This window comes from Malassezia sympodialis, genomic scaffold (genome assembly GCF_000349305.1).
Source record: "Malassezia sympodialis ATCC 42132 genomic scaffold, msy_sf_4, whole genome shotgun sequence".
NCBI lineage: Eukaryota > Fungi > Basidiomycota > Malasseziomycetes > Malasseziales > Malasseziaceae > Malassezia > Malassezia sympodialis.
This window is the reverse complement of record NW_017387802.1, coordinates 596,195-610,153: the sequence shown is the minus strand read 5'-3', so window position 1 is coordinate 610,153 and position 13,959 is coordinate 596,195. Positions and strand designations below refer to the sequence as shown.

At 52.1% G+C, this 13,959-nt stretch overlaps 7 protein-coding genes across 7 annotated transcripts; 3 read left to right on the top strand and 4 right to left on the bottom strand.

The window, feature by feature from the left end:
* Positions 1–16: 16 nt before the first annotated feature.
* MSY001_1131 (uncharacterized protein) lies at positions 17–673 on the top strand (the record flags this gene model as incomplete). Its single annotated transcript, XM_018886239.1, has 2 exons — positions 17–500; positions 558–673. The coding sequence occupies 2 exons, from the start codon at positions 17–19 to the stop codon at positions 671–673; spliced, it is 600 nt and encodes a 199-aa protein (XP_018739732.1).
* A 5-nt stretch (positions 674–678) lies between these two features.
* MSY001_1130 (uncharacterized protein) lies at positions 679–1,692 on the bottom strand (the record flags this gene model as incomplete). The annotated part of the gene is made up of 2 exons (XM_018886237.1): positions 679–714; positions 739–1,692. 2 exons carry the CDS (start codon positions 1,690–1,692, stop codon positions 679–681), a joined length of 990 nt encoding a protein of 329 aa, XP_018739731.1.
* A 133-nt stretch (positions 1,693–1,825) lies between these two features.
* Positions 1,826–6,210, top strand: MSY001_1129 (uncharacterized protein; the record flags this gene model as incomplete). Its single annotated transcript, XM_018886236.1, has 2 exons — positions 1,826–2,861; positions 2,981–6,210. 2 exons carry the CDS (start codon positions 1,826–1,828, stop codon positions 6,208–6,210), a joined length of 4,266 nt encoding a protein of 1,421 aa, XP_018739730.1.
* An 852-nt stretch (positions 6,211–7,062) lies between these two features.
* MSY001_1128 (uncharacterized protein) lies at positions 7,063–8,351 on the bottom strand (the record flags this gene model as incomplete). Its single annotated transcript, XM_018886235.1, has 2 exons — positions 7,063–8,168; positions 8,195–8,351. 2 exons carry the CDS (start codon positions 8,349–8,351, stop codon positions 7,063–7,065), a joined length of 1,263 nt encoding a protein of 420 aa, XP_018739729.1.
* Positions 8,352–9,345: 994 nt separating this feature from the next.
* On the bottom strand, positions 9,346–10,301 carry MSY001_1127 (uncharacterized protein; the record flags this gene model as incomplete). The annotated part of the gene is given in 3 exon segments (XM_018886234.1): positions 9,346–9,396; positions 9,416–9,713; positions 9,745–10,301. The coding sequence occupies 3 exon segments, from the start codon at positions 10,299–10,301 to the stop codon at positions 9,346–9,348; spliced, it is 906 nt and encodes a 301-aa protein (XP_018739728.1).
* A 17-nt stretch (positions 10,302–10,318) lies between these two features.
* MSY001_1126 (uncharacterized protein) lies at positions 10,319–10,771 on the bottom strand (the record flags this gene model as incomplete). Its single annotated transcript, XM_018886233.1, has 2 exons — positions 10,319–10,370; positions 10,413–10,771. 2 exons carry the CDS (start codon positions 10,769–10,771, stop codon positions 10,319–10,321), a joined length of 411 nt encoding a protein of 136 aa, XP_018739727.1.
* A 564-nt stretch (positions 10,772–11,335) lies between these two features.
* Positions 11,336–13,945, top strand: MSY001_1125 (uncharacterized protein; the record flags this gene model as incomplete). The annotated part of the gene is made up of 1 exon (XM_018886232.1): positions 11,336–13,945. The coding sequence occupies one exon, from the start codon at positions 11,336–11,338 to the stop codon at positions 13,943–13,945; it is 2,610 nt and encodes an 869-aa protein (XP_018739726.1).
* Between the last annotated feature and the right edge of the window lie 14 nt (positions 13,946–13,959).

The following is a 13,959-nucleotide window of genomic DNA, read 5'->3' as shown; positions in this document are numbered from 1 at the left end:
GCCCAACAACCACGGCATGACAACGGTGCGACCCTTTCAAGCTCGAGACCTATTCGCTTTCAACAATGTTAACATGGACCACTGGACTGAGACATACAGCAATGGGTTTTATCTTTCATATCTTGCTCAATGGCCAGATATGACGCTAACAGCGTGCGCCGCACATACCGGAACAATTATGGGCTACGTCTTGGGGAAGGCTGAGGGTCGTGAGCCTAGCACAGACAAGCGAAAAAGGTTTGAAGAGCCAACGCTACACGGACATGTGACTGCTGTGACTGTCGCACCTGAGTACCGCCGCCTGGGCGTGGCCCAAATGCTCATGGACTTTTTCGAGCTCGTGTCGGAGCATGTATACCACGGATTCTTTGTGGATCTATTTGTGCGCCCATCCAACGAAAAGGCTATTGGTATGTACGAGAAGCGGGGATACTCTGTGTACCGACGCGTGCATGCCTACTACCAGTCGGCTTCCCTCGGAGCTGCCGAAGATGGTTTCGGTACGTTGCAAGTTGCTTACACGAGACATGCGTAAGCCACTTTCTCGCGACACCCAGCGGGCGACAGTGCGCAGCCATGGTCGACAGGTGGTGGTCCAGCCGCAGTACGTGTGCGACCTCTCTTACATGACAGTCAAACTATCTTTGATCCCATTGTTCACAGAGGTGTATAGGACCACTATTGAGGGGGCTGGTACGGGTGAATGAGATAATCCTGGTGTCAGCAGACCATACGTACGGATAGCGACGAAAGCTTCTCAGGGCCACGCACTTCCTCCGTGAGCAGTGGGATTTTGACAACGTTAAAGTCTTCCGCATACAGGTCCATCATTTCATTGACATACTTGTCCTGCATCGCTTTGCGCACGCGACAGTGCTCGCAGTTCGAGCCAGGCGGCGGGTAGAGAAGCTGGTTGCACACAATTGCATGTGTGTCAATGCCATACTGAGTGAGCTCCTGAATTAGACGCTCCGTCTCGTAGAGAGAAAGGAATTCGGCAATGCATACACACACAAACGTGGTCTTGGTCTCGTCCTTGAACTGCGTGTTGACCTCAGTAATGATTTGGCGCATCCCCTCCAGCTTGGCAAACATGTCTTCCTGGTTCGAGCCTCCACCACCCATCATGCTCTGGAATTGCTGGAACATAGGTCCCAGGCTCTTGCCGAATGTGCTAAACTTGGAAAGAGCCTTCTCGAGTACGCTAGGGAAACTCAAAAAGCGCAGGGTGTGACCCGTGGGGGCCGTGTCGAACACCACCACACTATATTCCATGGACTTGACCAACTTCATGATCTCAGCAAATCCCATTGCCTCATCCACTCCAGGAATCGCAAAGGCGAGGTCCTGCATGAAGGGCGCCAATGCACCACCCTGCTGCTCCGATTGCTCGATCATCTCCTGCATGCTGCTGGTTGGATCGATCTCCATAGCACTCAGATTATCGAATCCATTGACTTTCACGGCCTCGCGTCCGAACTTCTGTCCAAAAGCATCCGACAGGTTGTGCGCAGGGTCAGTGGAGATCAAAAGGACGCTCTCGCGCACTTTCGAGAGCTGAATTGCCAGCGAACAAGAAGTAGTCGTCTTACCGACACCACCCTTTCCACCGCAGAAAATCCACTTAAGGGACTTTTGATCCAGGATATTCTGCAGGGTTGGCGGCTGCGCGTCCTCTACGATCGTCGCCATGCTTCTGGGCCTTCGACGGAAAGCAGGGACTGCGCGACAGTGCCGTCGTCGTGTGCCGGGATCACGTGGAAGCCACGTGGAAATTTCAATAAAGGCGGGGAAGCGGGGGCTCCGCAATCCTCCGGTAACTATCATGTCTACTACAGTTCTCATTACGGGTGTCACTGGCTTTATTGCCTGCCATGTGCTCGAAGCAGCACTTGCATCTCCAGAAAATTACCGCGTGCGTGGAACTTTGCGATCCATGTCGAAAAAAGATGAATTGCTGGCACGCCTTTTGCCGGAAGACCGAGAACGCGTGGAGCTTGTCGAGGTCGCCGATACAGCCTCCTCTGATCTATCAGAAGCAGTACGTGGCGTGAGCTACATCTTCCATGTAGCTTCGCCGTTCAAGACAAAAGTTGAGGATACGGAAAGAGACCTCCTCAAACCGGCTATCGACGGTACACTGAACCTGCTCAGGTATGCGAACAAGGAACCTAGTGTCGAAAAAGTCGTGATTACCAGCTCATTCGCAGCTAATATTGATCTTCATGCTGGCGGCCTCAGTCGCCCTGGGTATATATACACCAGCAAAGACTGGAACCCGGGTACATACGAGCAAGCCAAAAATGCCCAAGGGCCTAATGCTGGCATGTTTGCATACTGTGTCTCCAAGGTTTTGGCTGAACGGGCAGCTTGGGAATTCTTGGAAAAGGAGAAGCCCTCCTTCACGCTGGCCACGATCAACCCGCCGATGGTCTATGGCCCAACCATTCAACCAGGTATTCACCGCAAAACCCTAAACGAATCGAGTGCATTGCTCTACAACCTAATTAATGGTAGCGATGCCGTGCCTCAGAACATACTCCCTGCTTTCTGTCATGTGAAGGATGTGGCTACGGCCCATGTGCGTGCGGCGGAGTTGCCAGACGCGATGGGTCGCCGCTACTTACTATGTGGTGGCATGCTCAGCGCTAACCATGCTGTAAAATTCATTGCAGAGCACTACCCTCTTTTGCAGTCGAAGCTCCCTAAGGGCTGGCAGGAAGCCGCGCAGCAATTGCCAGATCTCAGCAATGTCGCTCAACTGGATACTTCTGACGCCAAAAAATACTTGGAGATGGAGTTCCGCGACTGGGAAACGACCCTGAAGGACTGCGTAGACGATCTGCAACGGCTTGAGCAGCGTCCAAACTGGGATGCATAATCGAAGTAGGAATTCCGGTAGGTCTGTGCTCCCCTTCACCCCTCAACCACGTGCAATTCCACGTGGCTTCATTTGCCCCATCACTCTGACCGGTTCCAGGCATATGGGCCATGCGGGTTGGCGTGCTGGTTGCGCTGGTGGTGAGTGCACTCAGTGCCGTAGTGTACGGCGCTTCTGAGCGAAGCATTGCACAGGCACATACGGATGCACACCTCCCATACGCGGTCTTGCCTCCCGAGCCCTTGGCGGTACATGATCTCGAGCTCTCTAATGTGCTACTTGTCACATCGATTGACGGCGCACTCCATGGACTTGATCGTACTTCAGGGCGTGAATTATGGTCTTTGGCATCGTCAACAAAGTATAACGAGTTTGAGCCACTTGTTTCTTCCACATATGACTCTCGCACGGTCGAACAACTAGCCCGTGATGCCATGACATACAGCGACCCGACATTAATTCAGGCACTGCAAGGAACGGGAATTTATATTGTGGAACCATCATCAGGAGGTGATTTGTATCTGCTGCGGATTCCCTCTGGTGCTCCGCATCCACAGCTCGAGAAGCTTCCATTCTCGTTGCCGGACTTGGTGACCTTGAGCCCTTTTTCCTTAAGCTCGGACGATACCCGCATTTTCGTGGCTGAAAAACGAACATCACTAGTTGAGTTGAATGTATTCACTGGGAATATCCGCGCTTTATACAGCAGCGGCGAAAGTGCTACTATGCCGGCCGAAGCGCGGACGCCCCCCTCCTATTCCTCGGCAGACCACAGCTACGAGGGCGATCTGCCGGATGACGGGGCTCTAGAGTCGCCTTGGGTCTACATTGGGCGCACAGAATATACGCTGCGTGTACACGTGCGGGACCAGCCACATTCCATGCAAACGCTGCACTTCCGTGCCTATACACCGAACAGGGCTGACCAAGATGTGGTTGTCCTGTGGCAGCAGACGCTACAGCCAGCAGACCACCGTGCAATTCTAACATCACCCCAGAACTCGACCCTAGTGTGCTTTGACCTGCGTCTTGCTCGTAATCCTTCCAGGTTCACTTCGCAGCCCATCCCTCCGGTTCTCTGGTCTTCAACACTGGCATCAGAAGCTATTGACGTTTTTGATGTCGTATTCGCGCCCCCGCCTATATCCTCACTGGATGCGCCACTTCTGCGACCTGTTATTGTGCCTCACTCGGCTGGTATACTTCCCGCTATCCTGGATCGCCAATCGCAGCCGCAACGATCGGACAGCCTCGCAGGTGCCTTCCTGGGCGTATCGCCCCAGGGAAGCCTTTTTGCCATGGGCAGCGGCCGTTATCCTCTCGTGGAATTCGCTGAGTCCGCTGCCGTGCTCCATCCGAACAAGCCTTTGTCTGAATTGCCCCTTTCAAGCCCTGCAGCAGGGCTGCTTCGCCCTTGGATTGGCGGGTATCAGGTGCCTCAGGTGACTGTTGCCAACCACATCCCACGACTCGGTGGCCCTGTCGCTGTGCCACTGCTTGCAGCACCACCTGAGCCGGTTCGTTCGATGCGACTTTCAAAACGACTTCTTGCACAATTATTCGCCCTTCTGGCCCTTGTGTTAATCATGTTGCGCGGCGCCTATCTAATTTGGCGTGACTCTCGGCCCGTGCTTATGTCTACAGCGTCTTTGACATTTGACGACTCCAAAGCACTCGGAGCCAAGCCTGATTCCGCTGAAGTCAAGACAGCCGTATCGAAACCGGATGATACTCAGGACACTCACCTACCTGCTGAGGACGCAGGGCCCCGTGCCACCGAGACTATTGATGAAACTCTTAGCTCCGCAGCGGACTTGGCAAGTGCAGACAATGATCTCAAAAAAAAGCGCCGACGTCGTGGCAAGCGGGCTGGTGCGGCTGTGTCTGCACGACAGACCCGGCGCGAAGGCTCACAGGAAGCTGCTCAGGATGTCTCTACAAATATCAAACCCAGTAACTCAAGTACTTTCAATACTTCGGAGACTAAACCCGAATCTGATGCGACATCCTCAAGTATCGAAGCAGCCGCCTCAGGGACTCTGAAGGCTCCTGGGTCCGTTTCAGGATCTAGTCAGCCAAAATCACTGCAGATCTCTGAACAAGTACTGGGGTATGGCTCCTCTGGCACTGTCGTGTTCCGCGGTACTTTCCAGGGCCGTGCGGTCGCCGTCAAGCGTTTGCTACGCGACTTTGTGGAAATGGCTTCGAAGGAAGTGTCTCTACTCCAGTCGGCTGACAATCATCCAAATGTAATCCGCTACTTTTGCCAGGAGCTAACACCCAACTTCCTGTATATTGCGTTGGAGCAATGCCCTGCTAGTCTGGCGGATTTGGTGGAACGACCACTTGAGCATGATGAGCTGGCCTCTTTGTTGGAGCCCCGTGAAGCTCTGCGACAGATTACAGCAGGTCTACAGCACCTGCACTCTCTTTCGATTGTGCACCGGGACATCAAACCTCAAAATATTCTCGTGACGCTGACGTCGACACAACGTCTGCGCTTCCTACTCTCTGACTTTGGTCTATCAAAGCGTATCGACAACATGGTAAACAGTACTGTAAGTCAGTCTATTCAAGCAGGCGGTACTGTTGGATGGCGTGCGCCCGAGCTGCTACAGGCACAGACACTGTCTCAGAAGGGTCTCGGCTCGCGACTGACCCGGGCTGTCGATATTTTCTCGTTGGGTTGTGTTGCTTTCTACCTATTTACGCGTGGCGATCATCCTTTTGGCGAGCAGTACGAGCGGGAGATCCGTATCCTGCAGCATCAAGCGGACCTGTCCGCCCTGGAAAAATTCAGCGACGATACCATTGAGGCACAATCGCTGATTGAAAACATGATTCAGGAACGGCCGAACCTGCGACCGACGGCGGTGGAGGTCATGCGGCATCCATTCTTTTGGAGTGCTCAGCAGCGCCTCACCTTTTTACAGGATGTCAGTGACCGCTTTGAAATGCTAGAGCGTGACCCACCGGCCATGGCGATTGAACTTTTGGAACGTGATGCTGTCGCCATTGTCGGCACAGACTGGCGGAAACGTTTTGACCGGGGCTTTCTGGACGACTTGGGCAAGTTTCGCAGCTACAACCCGGCGAGTGTACAGGACCTACTCCGTGTGATCCGCAACAAAAAGCATCATTTTAATGACATGCCCGTGGCTTTGAAAAAGTCGCTTAGTCCTATGCCCGAAGGTTTTCTCATGTATTTTACTCGGCGATTCCCCCACTTGTTCTTACATGTGTACCAAGTACTCATGAACCTCCCGCTACTTCGGAGCGAGCCGACTTTCCGCCACTACTATGAAGCTGATGTCATGTCATTCCACTAAGGCCCTCCCATAGCTACTTCACGTTCCATCACGGACTTATCTAGTTTAATGAGAATGGTCGTCCGGTCAGGGTAGGCATCTGTGGGCACCGCATGTGCCGTAACGCGTGCTGGCTAAACATTAGTGATGGTGCACGTACAAATCCTAGTCCCTCCAATGCACCTTCTACAATGCCGGCTGTAAACGCTTCAATGCTTAGCTGACTCATATCTTTGGGCACAGAGATCCCACTTGCGAAGAGAGGCTTATTGCTGGAGATCATATCTAAGGTGAGCAACACTGCCACGTACATTCATCAGTGCGCTCAATTTCTGTGCTCCTTTCTAAGCTATCAGCCTGGAATCCGAACGCAGTCTTCCAAAAGGTCGTATGGAGCCACAAGAGCGTCTTGAGAAGCCGTGTATCACGCTGCGGCCGCTTTGGGTTAGAGGCCGTCTGCGTGCGGTGCGTGATCAATATTAACAGACGGATACCTACGCGGCGTCCCATGGATCCTAATAGACGCTCAAAATCTGCAATACCAGAGACACGCTCTTGACAGTAAGAGACCATCTCTGCGAAAAGGAACTGGAGAGCACTTTGGCTAACTTCGTCCGCGCGCGTCTTGTCCCGAGGACGGTCAAGAACATCAGGTGCTGATGCTGTTGTGGATGCGGAGGCTCGACGCGCCCCGTCGGTGCCCATGAGGGAGACACTGGCGCGCGGCGACGATACGGCGTAGGCCGCAGTCCACGGCGAAGCCATCGCTGTGGAACGACTTTGTCTCCACACAACCGCACGCACGCTGCTGCGTTCACGCTTGGTCCTATGGATGACTAATAATACTAGTTAGGCTCACGTCCGAGATGGGCACTATAGGTCGTCCAAGTCACTGTCACCCTCTTGGTGCTCAGTTGTTGGAGCATTGTCATCTTCATCCTCGTCATCCTCGTCTTCATCATCGCTTTCAGCCTGCTCTAGCCACTGGAGGAACGGCGACGCCGCCTTACGCACCCTCTTCGAGGTTTCCTTGTCGACATACTTTTTTGACACATGCGTGCCCCACTGGCGTGCGATGTCCTCATCCAACACATCAATTTGGTAGAGGGCCATGAGAAGCTTTGGAACACCGTTCGGTACGAGGCTCGGCTGCTCGAGGCCAGCCAGACGCTCAATACCACCGAGCATCGACTTTTGGTGCTTCTCCGACGTGATCATCTTGACAAGCAGGGGTGCATACTGTTCGACTTCTGCAGGTGCATTCTCACTAAAGAGCGCCTGAAAAAGTACCTGCACAGACTTGTGCTTCTTTTCAATCCCAAGCTCCTGCGCCTTGCGATACACGTCCGCTGCACTTGGCCTCGAACCTTTTTCGCGTTCCTCCAAGATCCAAGTGCCAAATTGCGCGTAGGGACTCGATTCATCTTCATCACCATCTTCATCATCAGCGCCTAGCATGCTCATCGCACCCTCCAAAGCCTTGACACGCGCGGCCACAGCCGCCTCAGAGGTGTCGACCGACCAGTCTTCGTCGACGTCCGCCTCCTTCTCACGTTGCTCGGCCGTGGGAATGCTCTGCGCCTCTTTCTGAATACGGTTCGTCAGCTCATCGTCGCTGCCAGCATTCTCCTCAGCTTCAGCCACCTGCACTGACTGGCCACTGGCCGCACCGGCACCTTTGGCACCCTTCACTCGCTTGGGAGGCGGGTTCTTCAGGATAAATGTGCAAAGCTTGTGGCGCATGTCCACATAAGTGCGCTTACCACATGCCTTGCAATCACGTAGAATATCGCCGTCCCGGATCTTCAGATCTGTTTCAGGGTTCTTACATTCACCACAGAGCACAAACTTGTCAATGAAGCCGTCAAGCAGCTCACGCAGTCGGGCTGCATCATGCGCGCCATTTACAATATATCTGTCACTCTTTTCATCAATCACCGTCTGAGCTCCGAGCTCACTGCCAAAGTACTTTGTTGGGTCTGCGTTAGCCAAGGAGATAACGTACACGTCGGCGGTCGGCTCAGTGCACGGGCAATGTCCGACATATTCGGGACGACAGTCTTGATACCATTTCCTCTACCTTCAATCTTAGTTTCAAGTAGAGGCATGCGGTAACGGTAAAATTTGTCTTCGACATCACGACGAATGTTCACGATAGTCATCCTTGCAAGTCACAGATAGTGGTATGGTCACGAAGAGGCGTTCACAAAGAATCTTTAGGTTGTAAACAAATATTTATGAAGTATCATCAAATTTCGCACACGCCGTTACCAGGTGTCTGGTAGAAGAGATCTACGCGGTGTATGCGAGCGATTGCACAAGGCAAGAGACGGTCGTTTGGCATGGCGCGGCCGGAGTCTTTGCTTGTTCTGTGAGATCACGTGGCTTGATAGTCGCATGTTGCCACCTTCTAGCCTCCACTTGCTGCAGGCCGCGTGAGCCGCCGACGCGGCGCTATGGAAGAAGAGACGCCCGTCGGTCAAAAGTTGCGGGAGTCGAAGCGTCGAATGTCCTCCTACGTGATATGGGAAAGGTCCCCTGAGCATCCTATACACGAGTACGACTTCAGCGATGATGAGAAGCACCATAGACATCGTCGTCGACATCATCATCGCCACCATCGATCTCACCGACATGTGCGTTCCGATCGGCACGATCGAGATACTAGAAACACACATCATGAGAGACACACAGAAATGGAAGATGAATCATCAAAACGTTTCTATCCAGAGGAACTGGGCGAAGTCATTGGTCCTTTACCACCATCAAATGTTGCTGATGAACATGCATATGGCGCGCGACTACTACCCGGAGAAGGAAAAACTATGGCAGCATACATTAAACAGGGTAAACGTATACCAAGAAGGGGAGAAATTGGGATTGATGCCGAAAAGATTGAGGCGCTCGAGAGGGCCGGATTTGTCATGAGTGGCTCCCGCCATGAGCGAATGAACGCTGTGCGTTCTCGCAAAGAAAGCCAGGTTCTCACAGTGGAAGACCGTATGAAAGAGCTTCGTCAGCGTGCTGAAGATCGTGCTCGTAAAGAATCACAGATTATTGAACAATTTCGTGAGATGGCTGGTGTGCAGCATCAGGCGTCTGCCGAATGAATTTCATCCCAAGCAAGTGCATCTTTACATCGCTGCACGGCCTTTTCTAAACCCAGTAGGTGAGCAATTTCAGCGACGGGAGGCCCCATACGTTCACCTGTCAAGGCAATTCGTACACTTTTCTGGACAACGGCTTTGCCCCCGTTTACTTGTTTCGCTTGCCCCTCCATCCAGGAAGGCCATTCTCTTTGTACATCCTTCGTTCGGGAAAAAAATTGTTGCACTGAATTTAATATATGCCTAAAAGACTCAGTCGAAACGCTCCCACGGAATTTTCGACAGTTCTCTGAGTCCCATTGTGGCTCCCGGAACAAGTAAGACATTTCCCTAGGAATATCATCCAACGTGTCCACGCGCTGTTGGCCGAGATTAGCCACACGCAAAATGTATTCATCACTGAACTTGCTCACGCTACTGCAAGTAAATAAGATACCCGCCCACGTACCTAGATCCCAAATCTCTGTCCAGAGCTGTGCGCAAACGACTTAATATTGAAGATTTCATTGTCGCATCTTTTCTTGCTTGCTCTAATTTAGCATGGAGATGCTTTCGATTAAGGAATCCGAGCTTTCCGAGAGGTAGCGTTGCTCGAGAGTGAGATATTCGTCCAAGGTCAAAGTTCTCGATCAGTTGTTCCATAGACTTGACATCTTGGTCCATACTTTTCACATCTTGGTGGCTGTATCCAGTTAATGCAACAAGATTAACAAGAGTTTCGGGTTCCCAGCCCTGTCTCCAGTAATCCTCTACACGCACGTCGCCAGAACGCTTCGAAAGCTTAGTCCCATCAGCATTAATAAGAAGCGGCAAATGCGCAAATTGTGGTGTCTGCACACCTAAAGCTTCATACAGAGCCAGGTGCTTTGGCATCGAAGGAATCCACTCTTCTCCTCGCAGCACATGCGAGATATGCATCTCTGTGTCGTCCACTACACTGGCAAGGTGATACGTCGGCCATCCGTCGCTTTTCATCAAGATAGGATCCTCTGTTAACCCCGACATGACATCAGGCCGAAAATTCATGTGGCCGTATACCACATCTTCGTAGGTAAATACACGCCCAGGTTCCATCTAGAGTCAGAAACTGAACGTACCTTAAGTCGAACGACATACAACTCGCCCTTGTGGATACGTTCTTGCGCCTCATCTTCACTAGGTGGTATATAGGCCTCTCGCAAAAGAGCTGAAGAACGTGCATCTAGATTTCGAGAAGAAGGCGCACGAAAATCCCGGTAGGCTCGACCATTTAGAAGTAGTCGTTGAACGTATGCTTTGTACAGTTCCAGACGTTCCGACTGAATATATGGGCCAAAAGGACCCCCTTTGTCGGGACCCTCATCATACTCAAGGCCTGTCCATCTTAAAGACTCTTGAAGAGATTCTTGTGCACCAGGCACCCAACGCGACCGGTCCGTGTCTTCGATTCGCAGTACCCATTTTCCTTCCATTTTACGCGCAAATAGATAATTCATTAGTGCTGTGCGTAATCCACCAACATGGAGGTACCCAGTTGGTGAAGGCGCAAACCTAACTCGCACACCGCTTCCTGTGCTATAGGCGCGTGAAAGCGCCGGACAACACCTCCAAGATTGCCCTAGCCTGAATCGTGCTATGATCATGGTGCAGGGGGAGGTGGAGGTCCTCGGCCGACGTCATAATTCGGACGTGCGAGCGCCTGGGGTAGAAGTCCACCCCCTATCACGATGGTGACACCGCCCGCGGCCTCGTCGATCCCATCAGATCTAGTGGTTTTGGGGCTTCCCTATCCTTATATATTACATCCAGGTCTTATTCTTACTGTCACACTGAGTAACGCCCAATGTCTATCTCTTCTACGTGCAGCGTCGTCTGAACGCCGTGCTTATGTGGCCAATTCCTCAAGTTCGAACTCTACCATTGTGGCGGAACAGCGCCCCATGATCTTGGCCTGTCTTGCACAAAAGATTCCTGAGAATCCTGGAGCATCTATCCAAGGTGATTCTATGGATCACTTACACCCATGGGGATGCGCTGGCCGTGTGTTGCGCCTTATCAATATGCCACATACGGACCAATGTCGCCTTTTGCTCTCTGGCATGGGTCGTATTCATGTAAAAAACGTTCGTCCTTCAAATATCGAGGCAAACACGCGTAATGATATTCCTCCCCCTCCGGTGGCTCGCGTCGAGGTTCTAAATGAGAAGTCTACTGCATCTTTGCTCGCTAGTCCTGCTCATGAGCGTCTGACTGCCACGGCCGTCCGTCTCATTGATGCCATGCAAAAGGACATGTCTTCTGCAGCCGGGGCATCTGCCTTGGCTCGAGTTCCACTTTTACCTCCCAGTCTGGCTTCGAAGTTAATGCAGCTTCTTGAAACCAAGGAGGAGGCTCATATTGCGTCACTCCCTGACCTTCTAATGGGTATGCTTGGGGGTGCATGCATCTGGAATGATCGCTTAGAGCACTTATCTTTAGTGCATGCTGATGCCCGACTAGAACGAACTGCTGATATGTTCGAGCATGCGATTGGTCGAGTCAAGGTCTTACGCGAGCTTCTCACGAGTGTGCCAGGTTCATTCCAAGATACTCACAGAGTCGAGCTTCTTCGAACGCAGCTCCAAACCATCGTTGCTCAACTCTCAGGCGCGTCATATTCTGGTGTTTCACTTCGAGTGATGGATGGTGAGCGTACTCAACCCCTTGTCAAATCGCGTTACCCAGGCTTGCACCGCACGATTAAGAAGGACACAGGCAAATTTGATGAGCCTGAGAGTGACCCTATGTCTGCCGACGTAGATGACAACACCGCTGGGGATGAAGTGAAAGAACTAAGCGATCGATTAAAGCAAGCATCAATGTCACCTGAGGCGCGTCGAGTATGTGAACGTGAGCTTCGACGTCTAAAGAAAATGCCACCACAGAGTATGGAACGTGGTGTTCTTATCAACTACCTTGACACAATGCTAGATCTTCCATGGGACCGCAGAAGTACGCAGATCCCTCAAGCGGAACTAGACGCGCTTGTCCCATCAACCCAGGCCGTTATTGATCCAAACTTGAGCCTGGTGAAGCGGGCTGAAAGGGTTTTGGAAGCTGACCATTATGGGCTCGAGAAGGTAAAGAAGCGTATTCTCGAGTATCTGGCTGTTTTCCAACTGAAAAGCGAGCAGGCGGAAGAGCAGGCGAAGGCACAGAAGGCCTTGGAAACTGAAGGCCCCGCACCGTTAGAAACTCGAAAGTCTCTGGTATCGAGCGTGGCATATAAGGGTCCTATCTTGCTCCTTGTCGGACCTCCAGGAACAGGCAAGACTTCTATCGCAAGGTCGCTTGCAGCCGCATTGCAGCGCCCCTTTGTGCGTCTCTCCCTGGGTGGCGTTCGGGATGAAGCCGAAATTCGTGGTCATCGACGTACGTATGTGGGGGCCTTGCCAGGCTCTATTGTGTCGTCACTGCGAAAGGGCCGTTCATCCGACTGTGTTATGCTTCTTGATGAGCTGGACAAGCTCAGCAGTGGTATGGGTATGCATGGAGATCCTACTGCTGCTATGCTTGAAGTGCTTGATCCCGAACAGAATCATGCCTTTAAGGACCACTATTTGAATGTGCCCATTGATTTGAGTCGAGTTGTGTTTATTGCAACTGCTAACTCTTTAGACACGATCCCTGAACCTTTGCTGGATCGTGTCGATGTTGTACAAATTGCTGGCTACACCTATGACGAAAAAGTTGCTATTGCTCAAAAGCACCTATTGCCAAAACAAATCCACGCACAAGGACTTGAAGAAAAGCAAGTCGTGTTCGGCGATGATGTTTTGCTGAAAATTGCCATGTCTTACACCCGTGAGGCTGGTGTACGAACTATGGAACGTCGCGTTGGTGATATTGTGCGTGCGAAAGCTGTGGAATACGCGACACAGCGACACACAACCCCTGCAACATACGATCCTCATGTGTTGGTCGAGGACGTGGAACGTTTCTTGGGGCCACCCACCTATGAGCCAGAGATTACGGATAACATTGCTGTGCCAGGTGTTGCTACAGGAATGGCCTATCAAGGCTCTGGCTCTGGTGGTATCTTGCACATTGAGTGCGCCTTTTTACCAGCAGGCACAGCTGCGTTGAAATTAACTGGTTCCTTGGGTGATGTAATTCGTGAGTCAGCTGAACTGGCATTTGCATGGGTCAAGTCTCATGCGTTTGCTCTAGGCATCACTGCTGATCGTGATGCTTCGTTCCCTCAAAATGACGTGCACCTGCACATGCCTAGTGGAGCTACTCCCAAAGATGGCCCAAGTGCAGGCGTGGCATTTGTATGTGCGCTCGTGTCAATGTATCTGCGTGTGCCGTTGGAGACACGCCTAGCCATGACAGGCGAAATTACACTACGCGGGTATGTGACACCGGTGGGGGGTATTAAAGAAAAAGTCATTGGTGCTCATCGTGCTGGCGTTCGCAAGGTCATCCTACCTCAGCGCAATCAGCGGGATTTTGACACTGAAATTCCAGCCCCAGTCCAGGCTGAGATGAACGTGGTATATGTGCGCACGATTCAAGACGCTTTACATGCAGTATTTGGTGCCAGTCTCGAGGCGCAAATTAGCACCCTCTACGGGGGCATTGAAGGTCGACGGCGTTTGCAAGAGCTCGAATGGCAAAGTCGCCTGTAGATAGCTTGTGTTTG